This window comes from Carassius auratus, chromosome 6 (assembly GCF_003368295.1).
Source record: "Carassius auratus strain Wakin chromosome 6, ASM336829v1, whole genome shotgun sequence".
Classification (NCBI taxonomy): Eukaryota; Metazoa; Chordata; class Actinopteri; order Cypriniformes; family Cyprinidae; genus Carassius; species Carassius auratus.
The window spans coordinates 9,251,484-9,273,778 of NC_039248.1; the positions used below are offsets into that span (position 1 = coordinate 9,251,484).

The 22,295-nt window shown below is 36.6% G+C and overlaps 3 protein-coding genes across 5 annotated transcripts; 2 read left to right on the plus strand and 1 right to left on the minus strand.

Moving 5' to 3' along the window:
* Positions 1–437: 437 nt before the first annotated feature.
* Positions 438–5,905, minus strand: crbn (cereblon). Its single transcript, XM_026260525.1, has 11 exons — positions 5,755–5,905; positions 4,692–4,801; positions 4,301–4,503; positions 3,972–4,130; positions 3,682–3,838; positions 3,467–3,529; positions 3,150–3,234; positions 2,954–3,069; positions 2,793–2,857; positions 1,801–1,932; positions 438–1,719 (listed from the first exon to the last, which is right to left on the minus strand). The coding sequence occupies exons 1-11, from the start codon at positions 5,825–5,827 to the stop codon at positions 1,542–1,544; spliced, it is 1,341 nt and encodes a 446-aa protein (XP_026116310.1). The 5' UTR covers positions 5,828–5,905; the 3' UTR covers positions 438–1,541.
* An 80-nt stretch (positions 5,906–5,985) lies between these two features.
* LOC113095013 (dnaJ homolog subfamily B member 9) lies at positions 5,986–7,303 on the plus strand. The gene is made up of 3 exons (XM_026260622.1): positions 5,986–6,346; positions 6,447–6,661; positions 6,840–7,303. Exons 2-3 carry the CDS (start codon positions 6,451–6,453, stop codon positions 7,166–7,168), a joined length of 540 nt encoding a protein of 179 aa, XP_026116407.1. The 5' UTR covers positions 5,986–6,346; positions 6,447–6,450; the 3' UTR covers positions 7,169–7,303.
* A 2,243-nt stretch (positions 7,304–9,546) lies between these two features.
* Positions 9,547–20,673, plus strand: fgd5b (FYVE, RhoGEF and PH domain containing 5b). Of its 3 annotated transcripts, none has more exons than XM_026260340.1 (21): positions 9,547–9,770; positions 10,887–13,234; positions 13,659–13,764; positions 13,835–13,893; positions 14,017–14,047; positions 14,172–14,278; positions 14,398–14,518; positions 14,768–14,846; positions 15,003–15,053; positions 15,667–15,725; positions 15,852–15,923; positions 16,056–16,124; positions 17,117–17,200; positions 17,915–17,994; positions 18,082–18,175; positions 18,276–18,413; positions 19,091–19,193; positions 19,288–19,397; positions 19,661–19,783; positions 19,870–20,012; positions 20,229–20,673. In XM_026260340.1, the coding sequence occupies exons 2-21, from the start codon at positions 11,046–11,048 to the stop codon at positions 20,263–20,265; spliced, it is 3,855 nt and encodes a 1,284-aa protein (XP_026116125.1). In that variant the 5' UTR covers positions 9,547–9,770; positions 10,887–11,045; the 3' UTR covers positions 20,266–20,673. The 3 variants fall into 3 exon arrangements, with proteins under 3 accessions (XP_026116125.1, XP_026116134.1, XP_026116144.1); XM_026260349.1 differs by having other exon boundaries at positions 18,276–18,338; XM_026260359.1 differs by having other exon boundaries at positions 13,045–13,234.
* The last annotated feature ends 1,622 nt before the right edge of the window (positions 20,674–22,295 follow it).

Genomic DNA, 22,295 nt, shown 5'->3' on the forward strand with positions numbered 1-22,295 from the left:
TCAAAGTTTGATTTCAACCTTTAATTTCACTATGACTTCAATCTTTGACATGGTCACAGCATTAAAGATATCAAGGTTACGGTTTCACAGAATGTTCTTTAGCTTATGAAGGATGATTTTATGTAACTGACAAAAAATTATTTTGCAATAATTTTCCATTTTGTACAAATTTCCAAGTTTGTCCACAAATGTGTGATCAAACTATAGCTATGTTTGGATTAGAATACTTGATATTTCCACAGTATATCCATACACTATCATTTTTATTTAAGTGTTTATACAAAAATTTTAACACATTACAATAATCCCACTTGTTAACATTAGCTAAAAATGAGCAATATATTTGTAACAAGATTTATCTCATGTCCGTTAAATAATTACAGATCATTTTCAGAATTAAGCATTAACCAAGATTAATACCAAGATTAAACACGATGCAACATTTCAGAAGCGGTTTATTGTCGAGAATTTATCAGCACTGAACAGTATTTAATCTCTTGAACATTACAGATATGCAAGTCAGTGTGTATCATGTTTTTTTTTCTTATTACAGCTATGTTTCTAGTGAAGAATGAGTGTGTTTGTGTGCTGATTTTCTGTGTAAACTGTATTTTGCACTCAATTTAATGGGCGTGCACAGAGTCTTTATATTTTAGGAATTTTCTCAATGCAGACTGTAGTTTCTCGGCAAACCAATTCCGTCCTGGATACAAGTTTTTGGCTTTCAACTCGACATACACATCATATCATCTTTCAATGAAATGGTATCCAAATAAAAAACATGTAAAGGATGAAGCAAAACTGAGAAATACAAAACACCCTTTGAGAATTGCTCTTGATATTGAGTCTAGATAACATAAAAGGTAATTCCCTGATATTTCCTTTATTATTCACCAACTAACCATTTTAGCCAGGAGTTGTGTGCCAAATGGACACAAGCACATGGGACATAGCATATGGGGAATTATTTAAATCAAGCAGTTTAGATCTTGTTTTGAAGATGTCCAAGAGCATTTGACTGGTTGAGGTATTCTACATGATTGTTGATTATGTTGCTAAAAGTGGGCATGAAAAGACTTTCTGTAAGACTAAATGAGATCATCACACTTTGGTGTTAAGAGATTTGACCCTATTTTAACACAATACTCAAACATCCAATCAAGATGACATCTTGCTTAACGGTTATCTAGGCAGTAATAATGAAGAAAAGACTGCTAGACGGTAAATTAAGTGCATTACAACAGACTGTAATATCTTAAACAGCCCATCTGGTATGATATTGCACGTATCAGGCTGTAATTTCCACAGCACAAGGTGTGTGAAGGCAACAACTTGCATTCTGTTCTTTCTACTCCTTTATCTTAAGCTACCCTGTCCCCTTTTCTTTCCTCTCCCTGTTCATGCACACATCTACATATATAAACTCACAAACACACTTTCTCTCTCTCTGGGTGAGGTTTTGGGGTCAACAGAAGAGACCCCTGGGGAGCATATGCTTGTGGGCTGTAGGGTTAAATGTCACAAGTAATGCTCAGATCACATTACAGGCACAGCAAGCGTGACCCCTCGACACCCTCCTCGCCCTGTGGGATTGTCGGTAAGAGGGCAGAACGAGTCAAACCCCAGAACCGAGGTGGACTCAGATCTTTTTTTACTGCTGAGAACTTCCAGCCCATATGAGAGCCACAGGTTCTGCACTGAGCAATTGTCCACGCATACCTAAGCAAAGAAATAAATGCATAATTACATGAAAATTGATAAAAAATACATTTTGGAATGTACAAAAGATTTGACTCTCACCCTGGAAACCAACTATGTAGTGTGGAAGGTCGTCCAATCAGGTTGAGGTTGTTGGCCTTGTAGACTGTAAGCGTCTCGTGAACATAGCCATGTGGATTCACATATGCTGCCATTGGCCCATACAAAGAGAGACTAAAAACAGAGGAGTGCTGAATGACTATTTGTTTTCATTTCAAATCTCAAAAGGAAAGATCACCCACAAAATTGTAAGTCTTTCATCATTTACTCAGGATTCATTCACTTAAACCCCCCAGTTCACCATAATTGTCAAATCTGAGAGTTACAATAAAGGTATATGATGACTTAATGACGTAAACTTTGTTCTTTTTCTGAAATAAAGCTATCATATGGTTTCAGAAGATTTGGAAATGGAAGTAGCAACAGACACTTTTTTTTTCCACATTGTGAGGTATATTAGAGTAAAATGGATTATCGAGGAAGAAAAAGTGTAGGGTGAGGACTGGGGTTCTATCCATCAGCTGGTGATTAAGCTTGTAGTTGATTATAAGAAAGTCTGTTAGTGTATAGAATTGAGGTAAAAAAAAATTTATGCATGAATTAATTGATCACAATAGGATCAACAACATGCATTTAGAAAATAAGACTGGGTGTATTTTTATTTCCTGTTGACGCTTGACACACTTTGGTGCCTTGAATCACCATCCACTTGTGATCATACAAAAATGAATTTATTTTCATTATTTACTCACCCTCAATAGAGTTATTGTGGCGAACACAAAAGAAGATATATTGAAGAATGTGAGTCCCCATTGACTTCCATGATATTTTTTCCATACTATTAAAGTCAACGAGGACCAACAACTGTTTGGTTACCCACATTCTTCATAACATCTCACTCTGTGCTAAGCAGAAGATATAAACTCATACAGGCTTGGGTACACGATAACAGAATTAGCATGTTTGGGTGAACTGTTCTTGTAATATTTTGTGTGTGACTAAATTCTCAGTGTTTTTAAAGTTATTGTCTGTACCTGAAGATCTCATTCTTGCTAGTTATCTCTGTATCCTGGCACTGTTTACAGCAGAGAGAGGTGCACTGTAAGGAAACATAATATTGCAATACATATTGTTACTGGACAAAATGAGAGACTTACAAACATTTATAGACAGAGACAACCAAACATATACACACCCTGTCCATGATGTCCAACTCACAACGCAGTCTCTGGATGGCACTGCCAATCTTCAGCAGCTGCAGTCGCAGAGCATCATCTATTGGCAGACACGCGGCCACTCTGTATGAGAAATCTGCAGAGAGAGAGACACTATAACTACTGGACTGTGTGTGTGAGCTTGAGAGCATCTGTGTGCCTGAACCCAGTGTGTACCTGTGGGATTCGTAGGCAGGGACTCGTCTTTGAGGTTTTCATCCCATTCATGGAGCTGTCTCTTTACTCTGCTCATGAGAGTTTTCTAGAGAAGCACACACACAAGCATCAGTGCTAAAATGTTGTAACTCACATTATAAAAATGCTGATGATTTTTTTTTTAAATGTATGTCTTTAGAACATTTGTCAAAAGCACTGTTCATTTCTAAGGGAAATTAATCACACCTTTAAGGCTTACTATGCAAAATGAGCATTTGAAAAATGGATAAAGTAAAATGTATAATATAATAATATTAATAAAGAGAGATAAATCTCACAGAGTCATATAAGGCATACACCCAAGGAGGCCATGAGGTCATACTAGCACAACGAATCTTCTTCTGTAAAAGAAAATAAGAGCATATTACATGAAGAAAAAATTATGTTACTCATGACTTACAAGGGTGACTTAAAAAAAAGAAAAAAAAACTGATACCAGAATGTTTAAGAACTGTGTGTTCTTTAATAAAAAGAAATGATGTCCATCAGTTACCTGTCTACAGATCTGGATGCACCGGTCCTGCGGTGGTGTTGTTTGTGAGTGTTTGATCTGTGGTGTGTGTGTGTGTAAGCGGGGCAGGAACTGCAGTGCACATAAAGGGTCTGGTAGAATCTTCTCAGGTAAAATCTGTACTTTTGCCTGACGAATCCTGCGAAAACAAAAATGTGCATGTATGGCAGTGTCTCTTTCACATTTCATTCCTGAAGAATAGCAAGGTGGTTTATTACTGCAGTACATTTTGTGGACAGCACATTGTAGCGAAAGCATTTATATAGCCCTACCCATCTGCTTGTGTGCGTATTTCATGGACTCTGAAGCGCTGCCGTCCAACAGCTTTGATCTTCACTGTCTCTATGCCGTACTCCTGTTCTTCACGAAAAGCATAGATCTCTGCAGTCGTCCCAAACTCCGCTTTTATCTCCACTCCACTCGCATCAGGACTGGGAGAGATAGAAACACGTCAAACTACAAAGTGCATGTACAAATGTAAGAAATATAAATACACCTGCAACCCCTCCACTGCAACCTGCAGTGTTCTCGAAGAAGAATCAAAGGTAAGTGATCATTCATGTGGAGCAGTTATTATTCTGCATCTTGGGACGGTTAATACCTGTATGCAAGCACTGCAAACGTGCGGTCTTGGCTTATGAGGTTGCGGAACATGCTGACCTCCTGTGGCCGGAAAAGCTGCAAGGGTAGCGTCTGGCCTGGGATCAGAATGAGTGTGACTTGGGGAAGAACTGGCAGATTCTGCACACTGTCCTCATCATGCAGGGTACGGCCGTGAAACTCCTCCATGTCTGAGCCCAGATACTTCACAACATACACACAACAAACCTGACTGAATCAGTAAGGTGCTATATACTTAAAATGGTTTTAAACATACACACAGTACACACACATACATTATGGAAACAAAAACTTTTATCTTTGATGCAATTAATTGTGCTTAATCGTTTGACAGCACTAGTTTAAATGTACTGTTGATAGATGACACTCACAGCATGTGAAGTTGGCAGACTGGTGTCAAAGTTTATAATACTTGGCTTTTCTGCATCCTCACCATCTCGATCCTCAGTCTCCATGTCATCCTCTTCTTCTTCTTCATTTTCTGTAGAAAGACAGAAAGATTAGAGCTAGAATATAATCTCACTTATCCCAATCAACATCACATCGTGTTTATTCATTGGGGACAGAAGAGAACTGGTCCCCCAAACTGACTCAAGTTTCTAACAAGGTTTTATTCCCTCCATTTCTGTCACCTCATGGAGTTTGGGTTCCTTTCCATCCTCGCCTCTGTCTTGATTAACTGGGGTCTAACAGACACTTAATACTCAACATTATATTATCGATTTTACAGCACTGACACTATTGGATGACAACAAATTTTCAACTGAATTGAGCTGTTGTGTTATAGCTGGGTCAAATTTGTTCTTAATTCATGAATTTTGCAACATCAACATTGGCATTAAAATGAACTGAATACTATGAAGCTGCTGTGAATCCATCTCTATTGTTTAAATTTAACACTAGAAAAATAAAGGTTACTTCACTTGACTTATTATTTCACTGTATTCTCTTTTAGTATTCACTTTCACTTTGTCAACTACATCTACATTTACATTCACAACCTGTTTCAATTTGCTTTCGATTTTAACCATACAGAGTCATTTGAGGACAACCAGGCATGCATAAAGCCATTAATAAGCAAAGTGCAAGCAAATATCTCATCTGGATAAATAACACAATGATTATAATAACGAATGTCTGTTGACAATACAATGAAAGAACAAAATGCGTGCACGCTTCACTCAACAATATTGTTGCAGCTATTAAGACTACAGAAACGAAACGTGTCGCAGAATATCGTTATTAATTTAGTGTTTTACATAACAGGTGTACGCAGACACCTGAAGATTGCAGAGAAGCCCCCTTGTCAGCTGCCAGGATCTGGATCTGTCAGTAAAGATCTCCCTGCATGTTCTGAGCAGGACATGAAGATGGCATGATTTTGAAACTACTATTATACTCCGTGTTTATTAGGAAACTGGCAGGCATACGTACCTGGCAGGAGTTGTAATTGGTTGCCCATTTCGTCGTTGAGGTTGTTGTCGCCTCCACCCCTCTCTGCAGCCATAACCGTGTGTTTACAATCCGCTCTCAACAAGCGCAGCACTATCGTGAAGAGATATGTGGGGAAGCACACACAGCGCCCTCACGTGAGTGGATGTCAGAGCTCCAGTGAATTTGACTCATTCTATTGAATCGAATCTTTTGAATCAGTTCACTAAAAATATCCATTCAGGTGCGCTTCAGTGTTGCCAAGTCCGCGGTGTTCCCGCATGAAATGAACGAGCAAGGCGGCTTTTTTTTTTTGTTAAAGAATCGTGTTCATTAGCAGCTACGATACCTCGAAACATTGACACACATACACACCACATAAAACAGTAAATGTAGGCTTTGTTGTTCAAAACAAGCCTTAGACATTTTAATTAAATATGGTGGAACATGTCCATAGTTGATGTGATGAGCTACACCTGTGGGTGCTCTCTAGGACGCCAGTGTGAATTGATTTAAAAAAGTGAATTGATGTGGAGTGGATTGATTTTAAAAAAGTTAAGTGTTTGTGCAAGTAAATGTGACATTACTCATTAAGGTAACATAATAGATTGTTTTCTAGTACATTCACTTTACATTTTAATATTTTAAAAAAGGTTATATGTATGTATTGGTTATTATTCTCATTGGTTTCTCAGGTGGATGATGGCTACAGCAGAGCATTTATGCTTCATACTTCTGTTATGTGTTTGTGTCTGTACTTGTTTGAGTGACTATTACTCACTGCTTGGAGTTTCTCGCTCAGCATCTTCAAGAGATATCAAGAAAGCATTTCACAGGCTGGCCCTTAAACACCATCCTGATAAAAACCAAAGTCCTAATGCACAGCAGGTCTTCACACATATTGCTCAAGGTGTGTGTTTGGTTGTAAAACTATCTATGGTTTGGATTCTATCTATCTATCTATCTATCTATCTATCTATCTATCTATCTATCTATCTATCTCTCTCTCTCTCTCTCTCTCTCTCTCTCTATATATCTATATGAAGTGAAGTATTTCATGATTAATTTTGTTCATTTTTTTCCTCCAGCATATGAAGTACTATCCGACAGGGAGAAGAGACGAGTCTATGATCAAATGGACTACTTAACCAAACCTGATCAGGCTAGGGAGGGAAAGTTCAAGAAAGATGAAAAAGAGGATATGGACAGCCATCCCTTTGTCAAAAAAGAGACATTTCATAGTAAAAGGGGTTTCCAGCATTTTGGTTTAGAGGAGCTGCTTCATTCACTACGGATGGATGATGACTTCTTTATGGGCGAACAGCCTGGTTATGAAGGATGGAGTTTTATTTTTGGGGCTGAGGACGATGATGATGATGAAACGGTCCTCCTCAGTGATCTTTTCAACATGCTTTAATTTCAAGGGTTTGTGTATCTTGACCATATTAAGTTAATATATTTATCAATTACAAAAATGTAAATGAGTTTTAAATTGCTTTGCATAACTATCTTGTTGCTGTGTTTATTAAATAAAATTTCAATTTAAACAATCTTCCCATAATAGTCATATTCTATTGAGAACGCTCATTTTATTCTGAAGCAATATTTATGTTTCTACTTGAATAATAAAGATTATATCCAACTCTTTTAAATCAATGTTAAAGTTCATAGAAATTGATATGCATTTTAACCCCGAGCTTTACCTGTACTGCACATTTCATACAGCCAATAATTATATGTGAAGACACTCATTTTTTTTGGAAATTATGAAACCATAAATCTCCTTCCTTATTTACAGTTGATATTTCCTTGTGTCAGTTCCTCAACTCTTCTTACTGGTTGGACTTTTTAGAAACACCTCAATAATGAGCAAAAGTAAGTTCCTTAGAAATGTGTTGTTTCATAGCTGCTATGAAAATTTATTCTTCAGTCAGAGCTGATGAATTAGCTGAAATACAATTTTCATAATGTCCTGCTTCAACGAGTCATTGACTGGTAAGCACATTCACTTTTACAGTGAAAATTATGATCGAAAGGAAAAAAACTAAGATGACAGAATCCTTGATAAATATTCAGCCTACTCTATCATGCTCAGCATTTCCTGCTTGAACTTGAGAGGGTGGCGTGTTCAGGGTGTTTTTTCCCTTCTTTGTTCAAACAATGAACAGTGATTTTGTGTCACTGTGTTTGTCTCCACTTAGTGTGTCTATGTGTGTGTATACTTAACATTTGTCTCTAGCAAGTTTACTGATTGCTTACTTTAGCCTTATGACTACAAACCTGAGTGAGTCAGGCACTGCAGATGCTCTGTGTGCCAGTGAGATAAAACCTCCATTGGTTTCCTTTTTTTTTATTTTTTTTTATTCTGAATTACACATTCAGGTTATGACTAACTACAACACTTTCAGGGTGTTGAGCCTAAGTGCGGTGAATATGAATCAGGGATAAGAAAATACGGAGACACTATGATGTGATACAGTGTATTGTGTATACTTTCTTTTTTTTATTCTAGTTCATGACAAGCCTGTGACATAGTGATTTGCTAAAATCTGGAATTAATGAAAAGGAAAACCTTTCTCTGAATCCCATTCATGCTGCAATAAATTTGCAAACAGATAAATAGTCGAATACAGAAGGACATAATATTCCCATATAAATACACACACGTTTCTGCACTCCATTCCCAGGATATTACAAAAAAAATAAATCATTTTAGAAACAAGATGGACAACTGTTTACGATCTATAGCAAATAACATTACATCAAATAAAATGAGTATTACATTAAAGTTAGGTTTATGTTTTATTTTAGGAGTAGGTTGTTTATCTCTTTCATTGTACTTTTCTCCCGGAGAATTGAATGTTCATAACCCAGACTAAACTCAGGCTAAAGACATTTGAGGAAGGAAGCATATTTCTGTAGAGCTGTTGGGAAAAGGTCATGGCCTTATTTAAGCCCATAGAAATGGCTTCCTACTATTAATCATAAATGTAAAAATAACCGTTGCACATTTTACTCCTGGATCAACTCATTGGTCACTTCACAAGATGCAGCTGAAGTTAACATCGACAAACGTATGATGTCTCTGACCTTTGGTCAGTGCAACAGTAGCAGTGCTTTACTTTGCATTTACAAACAGACACTGACATCACATCTGAACTATATGGTTTTAACCCGTGATCTTGACATTAGTATGAGAGATGTACATGAAAAGATATTCTGTAGTCCCGAGGCTGTTTTTCTGCATTCACTTCAGTGATTTAATCTGAATGTCAAAATCAGATTAATGCTCTTGTGTGTGTGTGCATGTGTGTGTGTGTGTGTGTGTGTTTCGGTGCATTATGGATTAGTTATGCCTAGTATGACTTTTTTAATTGTCACTAGGGACAAGTTTATAGAAAATGAAATATTAGAACATAGAATAGTCTGCTCTTTGGATGTCTGTTGCTGAGGAAGGTTATGCGGGATATACGAGAGCCATTTCCTGTAAAGCAAACTCCCTAAAATAGCTTTGACCAAAGTCCAGTCTCTATTTTTAACATTTATTTAAAATATGTATTATATATTTTGTGAGATAGGCTACAGGCTAGGACAAATCTGTCATCACATCGGTGTGCTCCTGAATTTATACAAAGGCCTTCTCTTTCTCTCTCTCTCTCTCTCTCTCTCTCTCTCTCTCTCTCTCTCTCTCTCTCAATTAAAAAAATAAAAATAAAATAAATTTAGCCTTGATTTAAAAACTCCTGTTTTTGCTTTTTGTCCTGACGCCCTTTCCTCAGGAAGTCGAGGCAAAAAGACCATGTGTTTGCGCGCGCTCGTGCTGGTGCTCGTGCTCGTGCCGAGCGCCTGTACTACAGTTATATCGCAAAATGAAGTAGGAGAATGCAGTAGTTGATATATAATCTCATGTTATAATCTCGTGTAAATTCTCCCTGGATTACGATTTCATCGTGCTCAAATGAATTTGACCTGTCATTGCCTTGTCTCAGATCACAGATGATGTTCGACGATGAGCGCAGGTGAGTTTTTTAACGTGATAATGTGGTTACGAAAACCAAGTAAGGTAACTTTATTTAGGAAAAGAGAAATATGTGTCTGGGAAATATAAATGTCTGAAATTATGTGAAATAGTATCGAGTTTTGAGTTGCACACTTTTCGAATTCCACTTTGTTATTGTATTGTGCTATATGGAGTAATGTACAGCTGCTCGGATTACATTGATTAGATATTTAAATATTTGTGAAGATTTTGTTTGCACCTCATGTAGAACATATGCAATATGCCTATTTGCTTAATCAAAATGCCAGCACTGGTTTGAGCATAACATATTAATATTTCTCTTATGATAGCCTATTTCTTAAGCCACAGTATATAGGCACTTTTAGCCCTTGCTGTGGACGTAACATATAGTAATATTCTTTTGGAGGCATTAACAATACAATTTCCACTGTAGCTGTGTTTGCAACATCTTGTAGTAAAAATAACAATATGTATTGCAAACATACAGTACATACAATACTTACAGTAGCCTATTTAAATGGTGTATTTCACTTTGTGTAGATAATACTTTTAATGATGGATTTAGTTTAGCATTTAAAGTTAAAGTATGTTACAAAGGTTTTAATACATGTTTTAAAGGCAAAATATACATAAGTACATAAAAGTACAAATATGCAGTTAAAAAGTTTTTACTGTGACCTTAGAAAATAAAGCAAAATGTTTAAATCTGTCAAGTTGATGAAAATGTATCTCTTTTTAGTCAGATTTTTATTGTAAATTTCTATTTTATTATTTTTAAAACTTTTTTATGTTCTATATTTTGCGCATAGCTGCAGTTTGTTTCATTCAACTGTAAACAGAAAACCTTAATGCATAAATCACCCTGAAAAACAATTTTCATTCAGAAATTGCAATCAATTTCACAAACCAATAATACATACAATTTTGAAATGCGGAAACAGAAATAGGCTAGTATTTACATTTTCCAGCAATCTTCAAGGAAATTAATATTTTTATAGTGAGGATGGATGAGGATGAACTACTTTTTGATCCCCTGAATTGCTACAATGTTCATATGCTACTCTCCAGTAAAAACTATTTTTGTAAATATTAATATTTTCTCATCGTGTTTCAGGATCATTTCTTGGGCCCCAAAGGACAGTTCCAGGCTTAGCCTTTCTTAAATGGGCAATATCAACCACCTATTTCTGAATAATTTTGTGATAATCAAGAACCTAAAACAAAAATTGCATCCAAAACAAGAAAATATCTCCAGCATCATCTCGCTTCAAACATGTACTTCAATAAGCTTCACACTAACAAAAGCCGAAGGTCTCCAAATTCAAGAGATCTTATCATGGAAATGCATGGAAAAATAGTTCTGGAACAGGAAGGGTCACAAGAGAGGAAGACAGAGGAAATAATACATACAGAAAAGACAATGCAAGCAGAAGAGACAGAACCAGATGTTATTGTGGAAGAGGGAGATGAGTTAGGATGTGGAGATGAGTTAGCACAGGGAATTGATTTAGATTTGGAGGAGGGTTTAGAAGAAGGTGAAACATTAAAGTCAGAGGATGAGGAAGAGTTGATGGACCTTCTTTCTGATTCATGCAGTAAGAGAAACGTGGATGATAATATAAAGACCGATCAGATTGAAGTAGAGGACACTGGGAATATAGCATGGAGACTGACTAGAAATGGTGTATCAACATCACATAAAACCTCTAGTGATGTTCAGTTGGCTTCTAATGCAGGTTATGGATGCAGTGCACACACAGACAGATTCCTGTATGATGAAATTTGCCTCAATAAAACTTTAATTGACGCATTTTATCCAAATTGTATAGTCCCAGACAGAATGTTTTCAAGTGAAGAAGACATAGAAGGGATGCTTCCTGATATTTGTGATGCAGGTGAGGCGTTAGCAGACAAAGATGGACTTTCTGAGTGTGACCTTTTTGAACAAACAGAACCTCTCCAAATAAAAGAAACAGAGGACAATGCCAATGGAGATATTATGATGCTAACTTTGGAGGAGGGATTAAATGGCTCTGATTTGTCTTCAACTTCCATCGAGGAAGAGGATGATGAAATACAGTTAGAAAAAGATCAAATGGAAGAAAAAGGAAAAAAGGATTTATCAGACAACAGTCAATCTCAGGATCCTTCAGCTGCTATTGACTCTCCAGACTGTCCTTCATCAGACAGTGGAGACGAAACTCTCCTTGAGTCCGAAATGACTTCTTTTTCAAATTCTTCTTCTTCTCAGCCTTTTTCTGGCTCTGAAATGGTCTCAGATGATGACATAGCAGATACAAATCACAATTACTGTAGCAAACATGTGGTTAAACATGATGATGCGATACCTGCGAGCTTAAATCTTGATGCCATCAGTGCTTTCTCATTCATTCAACAGCAATCTGAAAGCCAAGGCCAAAGTTTACAACAAAATCAAGAAGGAGAGAGCATTGGGAAAGAAGAAGAAGATGAAGAGGAAGAAGAAGAAGAAGAAATGGTTGACCACTTGAGTAGATCTGAGAGAAAAGAATTCACAGTAGATCATATGTATGAAGAAACAGAGCCAAAAATCCATGCCAAAGATTTCCTTCAGAACAGGAAGTATTTTATGACTCGTTCTATATCTGTGGAAACCTCCAGTAAGAGAGTTGACCTAATGAATAGCCCTGCAACAGGAAATAGGCGGCTTCTGCTACACCCAAGCTCCTTCTATTCAGATCAGTGTTTCCTCGGAGATAGACCTGCACTGACAGGCTCCTTGGGATGTCTTTCACAAGGCAACTCAAACTTGGCTAAAGTCACCCCAGTTGATATACCACCCCCTTTTGAACTGGCATCCATCACAAAGCGACCAATCAGAAAAAGTTCTCCATCCCTCCCGAACGAAGTCTCTGCTTCTTGCAAGAAGCCTGATTTTGGGTTCAAGCGATACCTTCTGCCGTTACGATTCCTTAGGAAATCAGATCGTAAAAGCATTATGGATAATCGCTCCATCTCCTCCAGGTCCTCGTCTGAGTCAAGTCCGCAAGGGTCATGCAAACGCATGGATTTTATCAGGCATAACATAGGGAGCCAGGAGTTGCGGAGCACTCCAGATTGCACACCACCTATGTCCCCTTCATCCTTTGTCTTTCAAAAGAATAGACAAAAATGGGGACCAAACTTCACCCTTAATAATGATTTGTCTTCGAGCACCATTTCTATGGAGCTAGGGTCTCTCTTTGAGCCCCATCCCCTTTCCAAACCTCGATCTTTCTCATCTCCCAATACAGACTCTTCAGATTACGAGAACGTTCAAAAGGCTGCTTCTCACTATGAGAATGTGCGGATTCGCCTCCTGAATCCAGTCATTCAGAGTCAACGAAATCAGAGTTCAGCCAGTGATACTGATGGTTATGTGGACATGAGCAGTCTGCCGGGCTTCCAGGGGAAAAGTCAGCCATCTGAGCAAGAGACAGATAGGTAAAATTGTTTATATAATTGATATATTGTTTTATTATGTTTATGTTATGTTTATGTTATGTTATGAAGCTCAGGACTAATTCCAATACCGTTGTGTAAAATAAATGTTTTTTCTTCTTCAGTATGTTTCAGTTTAGAGAAACTAGACACACTATAAACAGCATAAAGAGTTGGAATCATAAGCAAATGTGTTATTTAACATATTGAAAGCTTGATGGTTGACTCTTAGGTAAATATTAGGCATATGAAACGCATGTAAGATCTTTTGGTTAGATCTAATAACAGGCATTAATATGTATTTTAGTCCTTAAAAGCTCAAAGTATTGCATTCCTAATAAAGAAAGGTTATTTTTAACTACTGTAGGTAGTTTATTTCTTTATTTTTTTGTGAATGTGTCATGATTCTACTTTTTCTGTTATTTAGCCTCTACACCTTCTGTTCTCCTAATGTGAGACAAGATGGAACAGTGGGTGTGTCCGTGGGTGTGGCTTGTTCACAAGAGAAAAAGACAAAGTCATCTGACAAACTGGTAAGCTTATTATTAGTGTTTCTATGGGTCTTGCTTAAATTTGTTTTCATTTATTGCCATTTTATTTCAGAATGTCAACTGTTCCAGGGCTTTCTATAGTGCCAAAGAGCTTCTGGACAGTGAGGCCCAGTAAGTCATGGAAACAACAGCTGAAGTCTGTCAGCTGATTGGCAGAAATTAATTTCATCACTGATAAAATGATTACCATTTAGCTATGTTATTATGACCATGCTTCTTTTTCTTCATTTTAAGGCATGTCAAGACTTTACAACTTCTCTATGAGGTGGAGCATTCATATTTCTCACTGACATTGTCTGTGGATTTTAGTAGAAAGAGAGTTGCGTGAAATCAGAGAAATAGAAATGAATGTGAACTCTACTTTTTTTCCCCACACTTTCACACAATAGTCAGTTGAAGCGGATGAGAGGCTGATGACAGTGTGGACAGAGGTACCTGATATTTATAGTCTCCACCAAAATATACACACGTTACTGGAGACTCGCCTAAAAGAATGGTAAGACACTCTTCCCCACACATGCATGTGCATATGCTACCTTCAATTGTTTATCGTCCTCAAATAATGTCCATCTGTCATCATTTCATCTGTTTTCTGCATTCCACTTCACTCATCAGGGATCAGAATGAAGGTATTGCTGAAATCATCCTGGCAAAGAAGACAGAGTTTTCCATTTTCTCTTCATACATCAGTCATTATGATGAAAAATTGAATTATCTGGAACACATACAAAGCACAGTAAGGGATATATGATATTTTTGTTTTCATTGATAAACTTTAACTGAACCAGATCTTTTCTTGTTATTAGGCATATCCATCAACCTGCCACTGTCATTAAGCACATGTCCATACTGCACTGTGTGATTTGAGTGTTTTTTTGTATTGTATTATTACATGTAAATGTGTTTGAGTTGTGTGTTCATTTTTCTCAGATGGCATGTTTTTAAATATATATCTATGTAATGTAGCGTGTGTTTTATATCTCAGCTACCAGAAGCAGGGACCCTGAAAAAGCATTTGCTGCAGGTCATTGTGCGCATCCTACAATACCGTATGCTGCTAACAGGTGACTACTAAATACTTTTTAACTAATAATTGTATATCCTTATTAATTCTTATCAATAGAAATATGTTTTTTGAAATGCATATTTCTTTTTTCCTGCAATTTTTATACCAAGACCTGTAGCATTATTGCTTTTTGTTGTTGTTGTTTTCCCAACAGACTACCTGAACAACCTCTCACCAGACTCCAGAGAGTTTGAAAATACACAAAGTAAATCTCAGCATTACTCACAGACAACAGTATCTTCATTTTTCTGTGTATCTTGGATTACAGTAAATGAGAGAGGCATTTTGTTTCCTAATGTAGGCTTCATCAGTTTTAAGAAACCGATGTTTTGATTCTTATCTTGACATGTTTGCAATTACAAACGAATCCTTTGGTTTCATCTCTGTGTGTGTATAGTTGATTTGCTTAAGGAACAACATATCTCTGATCTTCTAGATAGTTTCACAAAAGGCAAATGACCTTTGACCCCATCATGGATTTTCAATAATCCAGCCTTTCTACATTATTTATATATGAGGGTCATTTATTTATGATTTGCTGCTGTAAGGGAGTATCTGTTTCTAAGGGAGTTCGGTTAAGTTCTGCAGTGTGACATAATATACATTTATTTATATTGTATTTATTTTTATATTATTTATTTATATTATTTATGCCGTTTTTAATAACTTATTGAGATGGCATTTTTTTTAAGGAAATATTTAATATATGGTATATTTATTTAATACAGATATTTAATATACATGCAGTTCTATGTACAATAAAATATGTAGTATTTATGTAATGTTTATGCTTGTAATCTGTCTCTCTCTTTCCTCAGATGCTTTGGTTGTGGTCTCAGATGTTGCTCATCATGTCAATGACAGACTTAAGAATGGAGTAAGTATGTGTTTTTTAGCCTAATGTGCTTATAGATAGTCTGTGTATGTGGAACCTATGCAGTTTGTGTAAATGACCCTGCTGTGCCATCTAAGGGCATTTGTGCATTATTTTTCTCTTTCTCAGGCGGATCTCCTGCGTTTGGTCCATATTGAACACAGTGTTCTGGGTCTGACTGATTTCTTGCAACCTGGGAGAGTGAGAAATTCAGTGGCTCACTGATCACATACCCTTCATCAAATCATATTTTATGATTTATTTTTCTGAACATGGGGAGCTTTAAAGCTGTAATAATGAACAAGGTTGTCTTAATCTGTATCTTTGCTCCAGGCGTTTGTGAAAGAAGGCACTTTGATGAAGGTCAGCAGAAAGTGCAAGCAGCCACGCCACCTTTTCTTGGTATGTGATTTTATTTTATTCACATTAATTTTACAACTTAATTATCAAAGATACAAGATATTATGTATGTATAAATGAGTATATATGACTTTAAGTAGCTGAGATGAGATTGCCAAAGTTGAGTACGCAAGAGACACAGTTGCTTTCTTTCTGTATAGTCTCTAGTGTCTCTCCTTTGTGTTTGTGAGCTATTTTACTTGTTTTTAGAGTTTCCTGACAGGATGTTGTTCTGTGTGTGTTTATGTCTACATGTGCTATTGTTATTGCTGTGCTGTTCTCACCCCAGAATAAGTCTGTGGGAACAGGGAGAAAGCAATATGTTGAGATAACAGAACAGAGGGTGACAGGATGGATGTGAGATGGGCTGTCAGAAATACTGTATATTGTAGACTTTTCAGTCAGATGGACAGTTGTGCACTGAGACGGGCATGTGGCCCCCAGTACTGAACTTGAATATCCCTCATAATCTATTGCTTGATGCAGAAGATTTTGTTTGCACCACTGAATAACATTGCAGAAGACAAAATATGCTGCCTCATCAGGCATTATCTGATGGTAGGAAAGCTCTTCTAAATCCAGTGTTTGCACAACATCCTGTCTAGAGGTCGATGAATTTAGGTTGTGTATAGATGTATTCTTCACTGCCTATGATAACCCAGAATAATGTCCACATTATTTGGCAGTTGTCTGAACACAAACGGAATCAGACTTCTATTCTATCTGTTTCACAGAGAAATAAGTGTCTTAGCGAATTAGTATTCTCTTTGTTTATTCTCAGCTTAAATGCACATTTGAGTTTGTTCTAAATCACTATGTCATGTTGCCTTGCTGTAACAACCTGCCTTAATAAAAAACATTTCCTGTGGTCCCTGATGGACAGAGCAGTGATGCAGCAAAGCAACATCATAGCGCCCCTTTGTGGTGAACATTGACTGTTTTTTGTGCTTGAATGTTGTGAGTGACACAGTTTTTGTTACTTTTTACATTTTCAGATGAATGACATAATGCTGTACACATATCCTCAGCAAGATGGCAAATACAGACTCATCAACAGATTATCATTGGCAGGAATGGAGGTATAGCTGACAACATCCACGGACACTTCTAGTGTTTATTCATGTACAATAGTTCTTGGAAACCATCTTTTCTCAATAGGGAGAACACTAATACTAATTACACTAAGGCTTATTTAGTGCTCAAGACACTAATTATAAGCGGTGCTGTTATTTAAACTAAAAACTGTTACAAAACAGCCAAAATAAAAGAAATAAAACTGGAATAAAAATAAAACCAAACAGACAAGAATTTAACAAAATTACTCAAATGAAATGAATACTGAAAATATTAAATTAAAACTGTATTAAAAATATTAAGAAATAGTCTAATAATATATGAATAATACTTAAATAACGCTGGTTGTATCTATGTATAACATTATTTATATAGCCTTTTAAAAGTCTTTACAAAAGGGCTTTATTGAAAACCATAAATGTCATAAAAATAGTAAAAACTAACATGTAACAGAATAAGAAATTAAAATGCATAAAAGATAAATGAAATGAGAAAACAGAACTAAAAGAAAAAAGACAGGAAAAATTTATAATACAAAAGGGATTAAATAATAAAAAAAAAAAAATCTTATTCCAGCCTGCGTTTATTTGTATGTTTGAAAATGTAAAAAAAAATATAAATAGACAAAATAAATACATGAACATCATCATCATTTAAATGCCTAATTTAATTATATGAACCCCAAACAGGGAGTGAATTACAACTTTTTTGTCTTTCAGGTCAGCAAGCCACCGATAGAGAACGCTCAGAGTGCATTAAAGATAGACGTGAAAGATATAAGCATCACTTTGTCTGCCAAGCAAGTGACATACACAAACTCCTATCACACACACATATGTAGCGTATGTGTGTCATGTCTGACTGACGCATGTGTTCTTGTGTGCAGCTCCTGCACTGAACGAGACGGCTGGTTTGCTATACTGAGTCGGACATTAGTGAATCTCAGCCCCATATCAGGAGACCCGGTAGACTCTTTTGGGGTGAGGAAGCTTTCAAAGCTTTTTGTGATTAAAATGGTAACACCTGAAAGAGTTGACATTTTGTTTCCAGTTGTGAAATGATATATGTCCTGTGTTTCAGTTAGTGGATGGTCCAGAGATGTGCCTCGGCGAGAACGCTCCTCCTCTGCTGTCTGTTTCCCAGGTGACGGTTTGCATGAACTGTCACTCACATTTCAGCCTCACAAACAGACGACATCACTGCCATGCCTGCGGCAAGGTGCAAATACATTTAAAGGGATAGCTCACCTAAAAATGTATATTTGCAGGCTATCCAAGCTGTAGATGAGTTTGTCACTTCATTGGAAAAGATTTAGAGAAATTTATCATTACATCTTTTGCTCACCAGTGAATCATCTGCAGTGAATGAGAGGCCAAACAGCTGAGAAAAGCAGCACGTTTGTAATAAACAAATGTATCATTATGATGTTTTTACCTTCAAACCATCACTTCTGGACAAAATATCCATAATCCAAGTATTTGTAACCAGTGCTTGATCTGTGCATATTTCTCTCCTTATTCAGATGAGACAACTTTTTCACTGGATAAACACAATAATCTGGATAGAGGCTCAACAGTTTGAAATAAAAAACTCCTTATAATGGATTTGTTTATAACAAGCACACAGCAAGTCTGGATTGGACTTGTAGGGATTACTTGTGGATTATTGTGATGTTTTATCTGCTATTTCAAATCTCATTCTGACGGCACCCATTCACTGCAGAGGATGTATTGGTGAGCAAGTAATGTAATGTTAAATTTCTCCAAATCTGTTCAGATGACAAACTCTACGTCTTGGATGACCTGATGGTTAATAACTTATCATCCAACTTGAATTTTGCATCAAAAACCACTCATAAGCATTATTGTGATTTTCTCATCTTATAATGTTTATAGATTTTCTGCAGAGATTGTTGTAAGAACAAATTCCCCCTCAAATACATGAAGAACAGACGTGCCAAAGTGTGTGACCATTGTTACACCGAGCTGCGTAAGCATGGTACAAACACAATGTCTTTCATTAAATTAGTTTGATTAATTCAACATAGTTATGCAAGACTCTCATCATAATTGTATGTGCATTTGTTTGAAAGATATTGCCACAATAACAGAGAGCTCCAGTCGACCGCTCTCTTCTGTCTTCCAAAACATTCATCCATCGAGTCTGTGGAGGAGTCGAAAAGGCCAACTGTCTTTCAATCAGGTAACCTCTAGATTAATATCCTTGGACTAAATATCAGTCCAGTGGATCACGATTTACTCTGATCTCACTCTGAATTGTTTGATTATGACACATATTAGTTTTATTAAGTGTTGCTATTAAAAGAGTCTTATTAGAAGACCATTAAAATGTTCAGCATTGCATTATTTTTCAATTACAATTAAACCCCTTACAATTTTTATTCATTTAATGTTATATTTTTTTTCCTTTGGATTTGGGGTGAAACATCATGTGTTGTTGCCTAGGAGACAGTGTCCAATGGGGTGATGAGTGGAACCCTGCACAGGTGCAGGAACAGCAAGAGAAGTTGGAGAAGCCTGTGGTTCCTCCTGAAAGATAAAGTTCTCTACGCATACCCACAGCCTGAGGTAATACACACAGTCCCATTTTTGCACACATTAACTTGCAATATGCAGCTCCTAATCTCTCTCTGTGTCCTATTGTTTTATGTAAGGAGAGGGTTGCATGCGAGACCCTTCCTCTCTTGGGTTTCTCTGTGAGGTCAGAGGTTGAAGGGGAGAGCAGCATGTTTCAGCTGTACCACAAAAGCACTCTCTTCTACACTTTCAGAGCCCAGGACAGTCACACTGCACTGAGGTTAAAATACATTTTACATTCAAACAATACAGCCATTTATAATGTGTACATATAGCAGTGGGATTAGTAAGTTTTGCAATATTACTGTTTTTACTGTATTTTTACAGCCTTTTTTTGCATAAAATACTTTTTTCAAAAACATTATAATATTATATATATATAAAACACATTAACACAAATGCTATTACATTATGTGAAAATTCTGCTCTTTTCCAGATGGGTCAATGCCATGGAAGAAGCTACAGTCCTGTAGCATCTGCCGTCCTGCTTTTGTCTTCTCATATGAGCAATTAAATCTGTTATTTATCATTCGAGAGCGATGCATTTTCATGTCACATTCAAACATCACTACCCAGTGTGACTGGGAGTGTAATCAACCAGCCCTACGCTAACGTGACGCAACAGACATATTTTTGGAACACCAAGGGAACAAAATGCTCACACTAAGACATTTATTTTGTGCCAAATACTTCTTCCAAAGACCTCATTGAGCTGTGGACACACTTTAAAAGGCGCACTGTAGCACTTCCAGCTGTCATTTAGATAAAAACATTTAAGAACTAGTGAGATGTTGCTTAACTTAACCACTATACAATGTGATATATATTATGCATTACCCCAGTGCACTAAATTTTATTAAAACAATTTCTTATTATGGGAACTGGTGTGAATTTGAGCCCATTATGTTCATTTGGTGGCATTTTCTTGATGTCCTCTCATGTCTGGATTATATTTCATTGTATACTGCTGTCTGTCATTTGGACAATGACTTATATGAAAACCAGAAAGAGTAACTTTGGATTGATAATTAGTTAGTATTTAGCAACTGAGCTGGTATTCTCGTTGCACTTGATGATGATGTAACGTTTAATTTACTTACCTTTTATCCAAACTGCCAATCTGTTCGCTTTCCATGTTATAATTACAATATGAGGGCTTAATGTATATTTATGAAGAATCTATAAGTAATTCGTCTGAAGGATTAATTGTCACTGTATCATTTGAGTAAACTTTACTTGAGTGTAGTGTAAGTGTGTTCACTTTGGTTTTCAAACCTCACTAGTGCCTCATCTTCCTATTTTATCCTCCTTTGTGTGTGAAAACTTGCTTCTCTTATGTGGTTATGCATATTATACCTATAGGGTTGACCACTGCTGAAATAAAACCATTAATTGTATGGTAGTCAGCCGCAGCGCTATGTATAGTGGTTCCCTATGTAGTTAATTTTAATTAATTTCTGTTACATTCAAATGTATTTCATGATGCAAATCTTTTATGAGGAGCTAAGGTTTAGGTAGATATTCTCTACATATGGATCTGAACTCCTCAATGTTTTCTGAAGTTTTATTTTCAATGACAGCCAGGTTGAGTCCACAGAGAGTGAATTTTAGAGATGCAATTCTGTGATTAAGTATCTTCAACTCAGTAATTAAAGAGTGTATTACAGATTGAGACTGTGTGTGAGGGATATGAAGAAAAGGGAGGAAGGGAGGGCTGGCGTTGCCCTGTTTCCACGTCCCCAGGAGACGATGTGACCCAGAACAGAGTGAGAGAGCAAGGATGAGAGTTTGTTTTCTGGAGTACCTGAAAGTTACGGACACCTTGTCCCAAATAGGAGACACATTCATCATTTTAACTTCCTCTATCTCTTTCCCTTCATTTGCTTTTTCTCCTTTTAGCCACTCTGATATCATGCTCTAAATTGCCAATTCTAGCTCCTCTCTATTCTGCCTATATATATATATATATATATATATATATATATATATATTAATCAGGTTAATGTTGAACATAGGCTGCCTGTAATCAAGTATATAATTGAGCTGACGATATGCGATAGCGGCCTACACCCACATGCATCTTCTATCAATTAATCATCATTCTTTCTTGTTAGATAACATACATTTTCAGCATTTTCAGAAACAATAATAATAATAAAAAGACAACTTTTAATAACATGTCAGCATTATACGTATTTTTAAAACCGACTTTGACTAAATCTACCCGTTGGGTTTTGATTACATGGCAGACGCACGTTGGTAGCTGGACATTTTGGAAGCATCCAGCTGATGCTATGTAGGTTGCTTGTTTTGCAGAATCTTTATTAAAGAGACCGAATTATTCTCTTGCGGCTCATGCGGGAGTGTTCGGTTTAGTTGACGCGACTGTACACACGTCTCTGAACAACGTTTGTGCTTTTTTTTTTGCAAGGTTAGTATTTACCACAGATTTACAACATGAATTATGCCTTATTTAACATAAAATCATATGCAAACAGTTTCA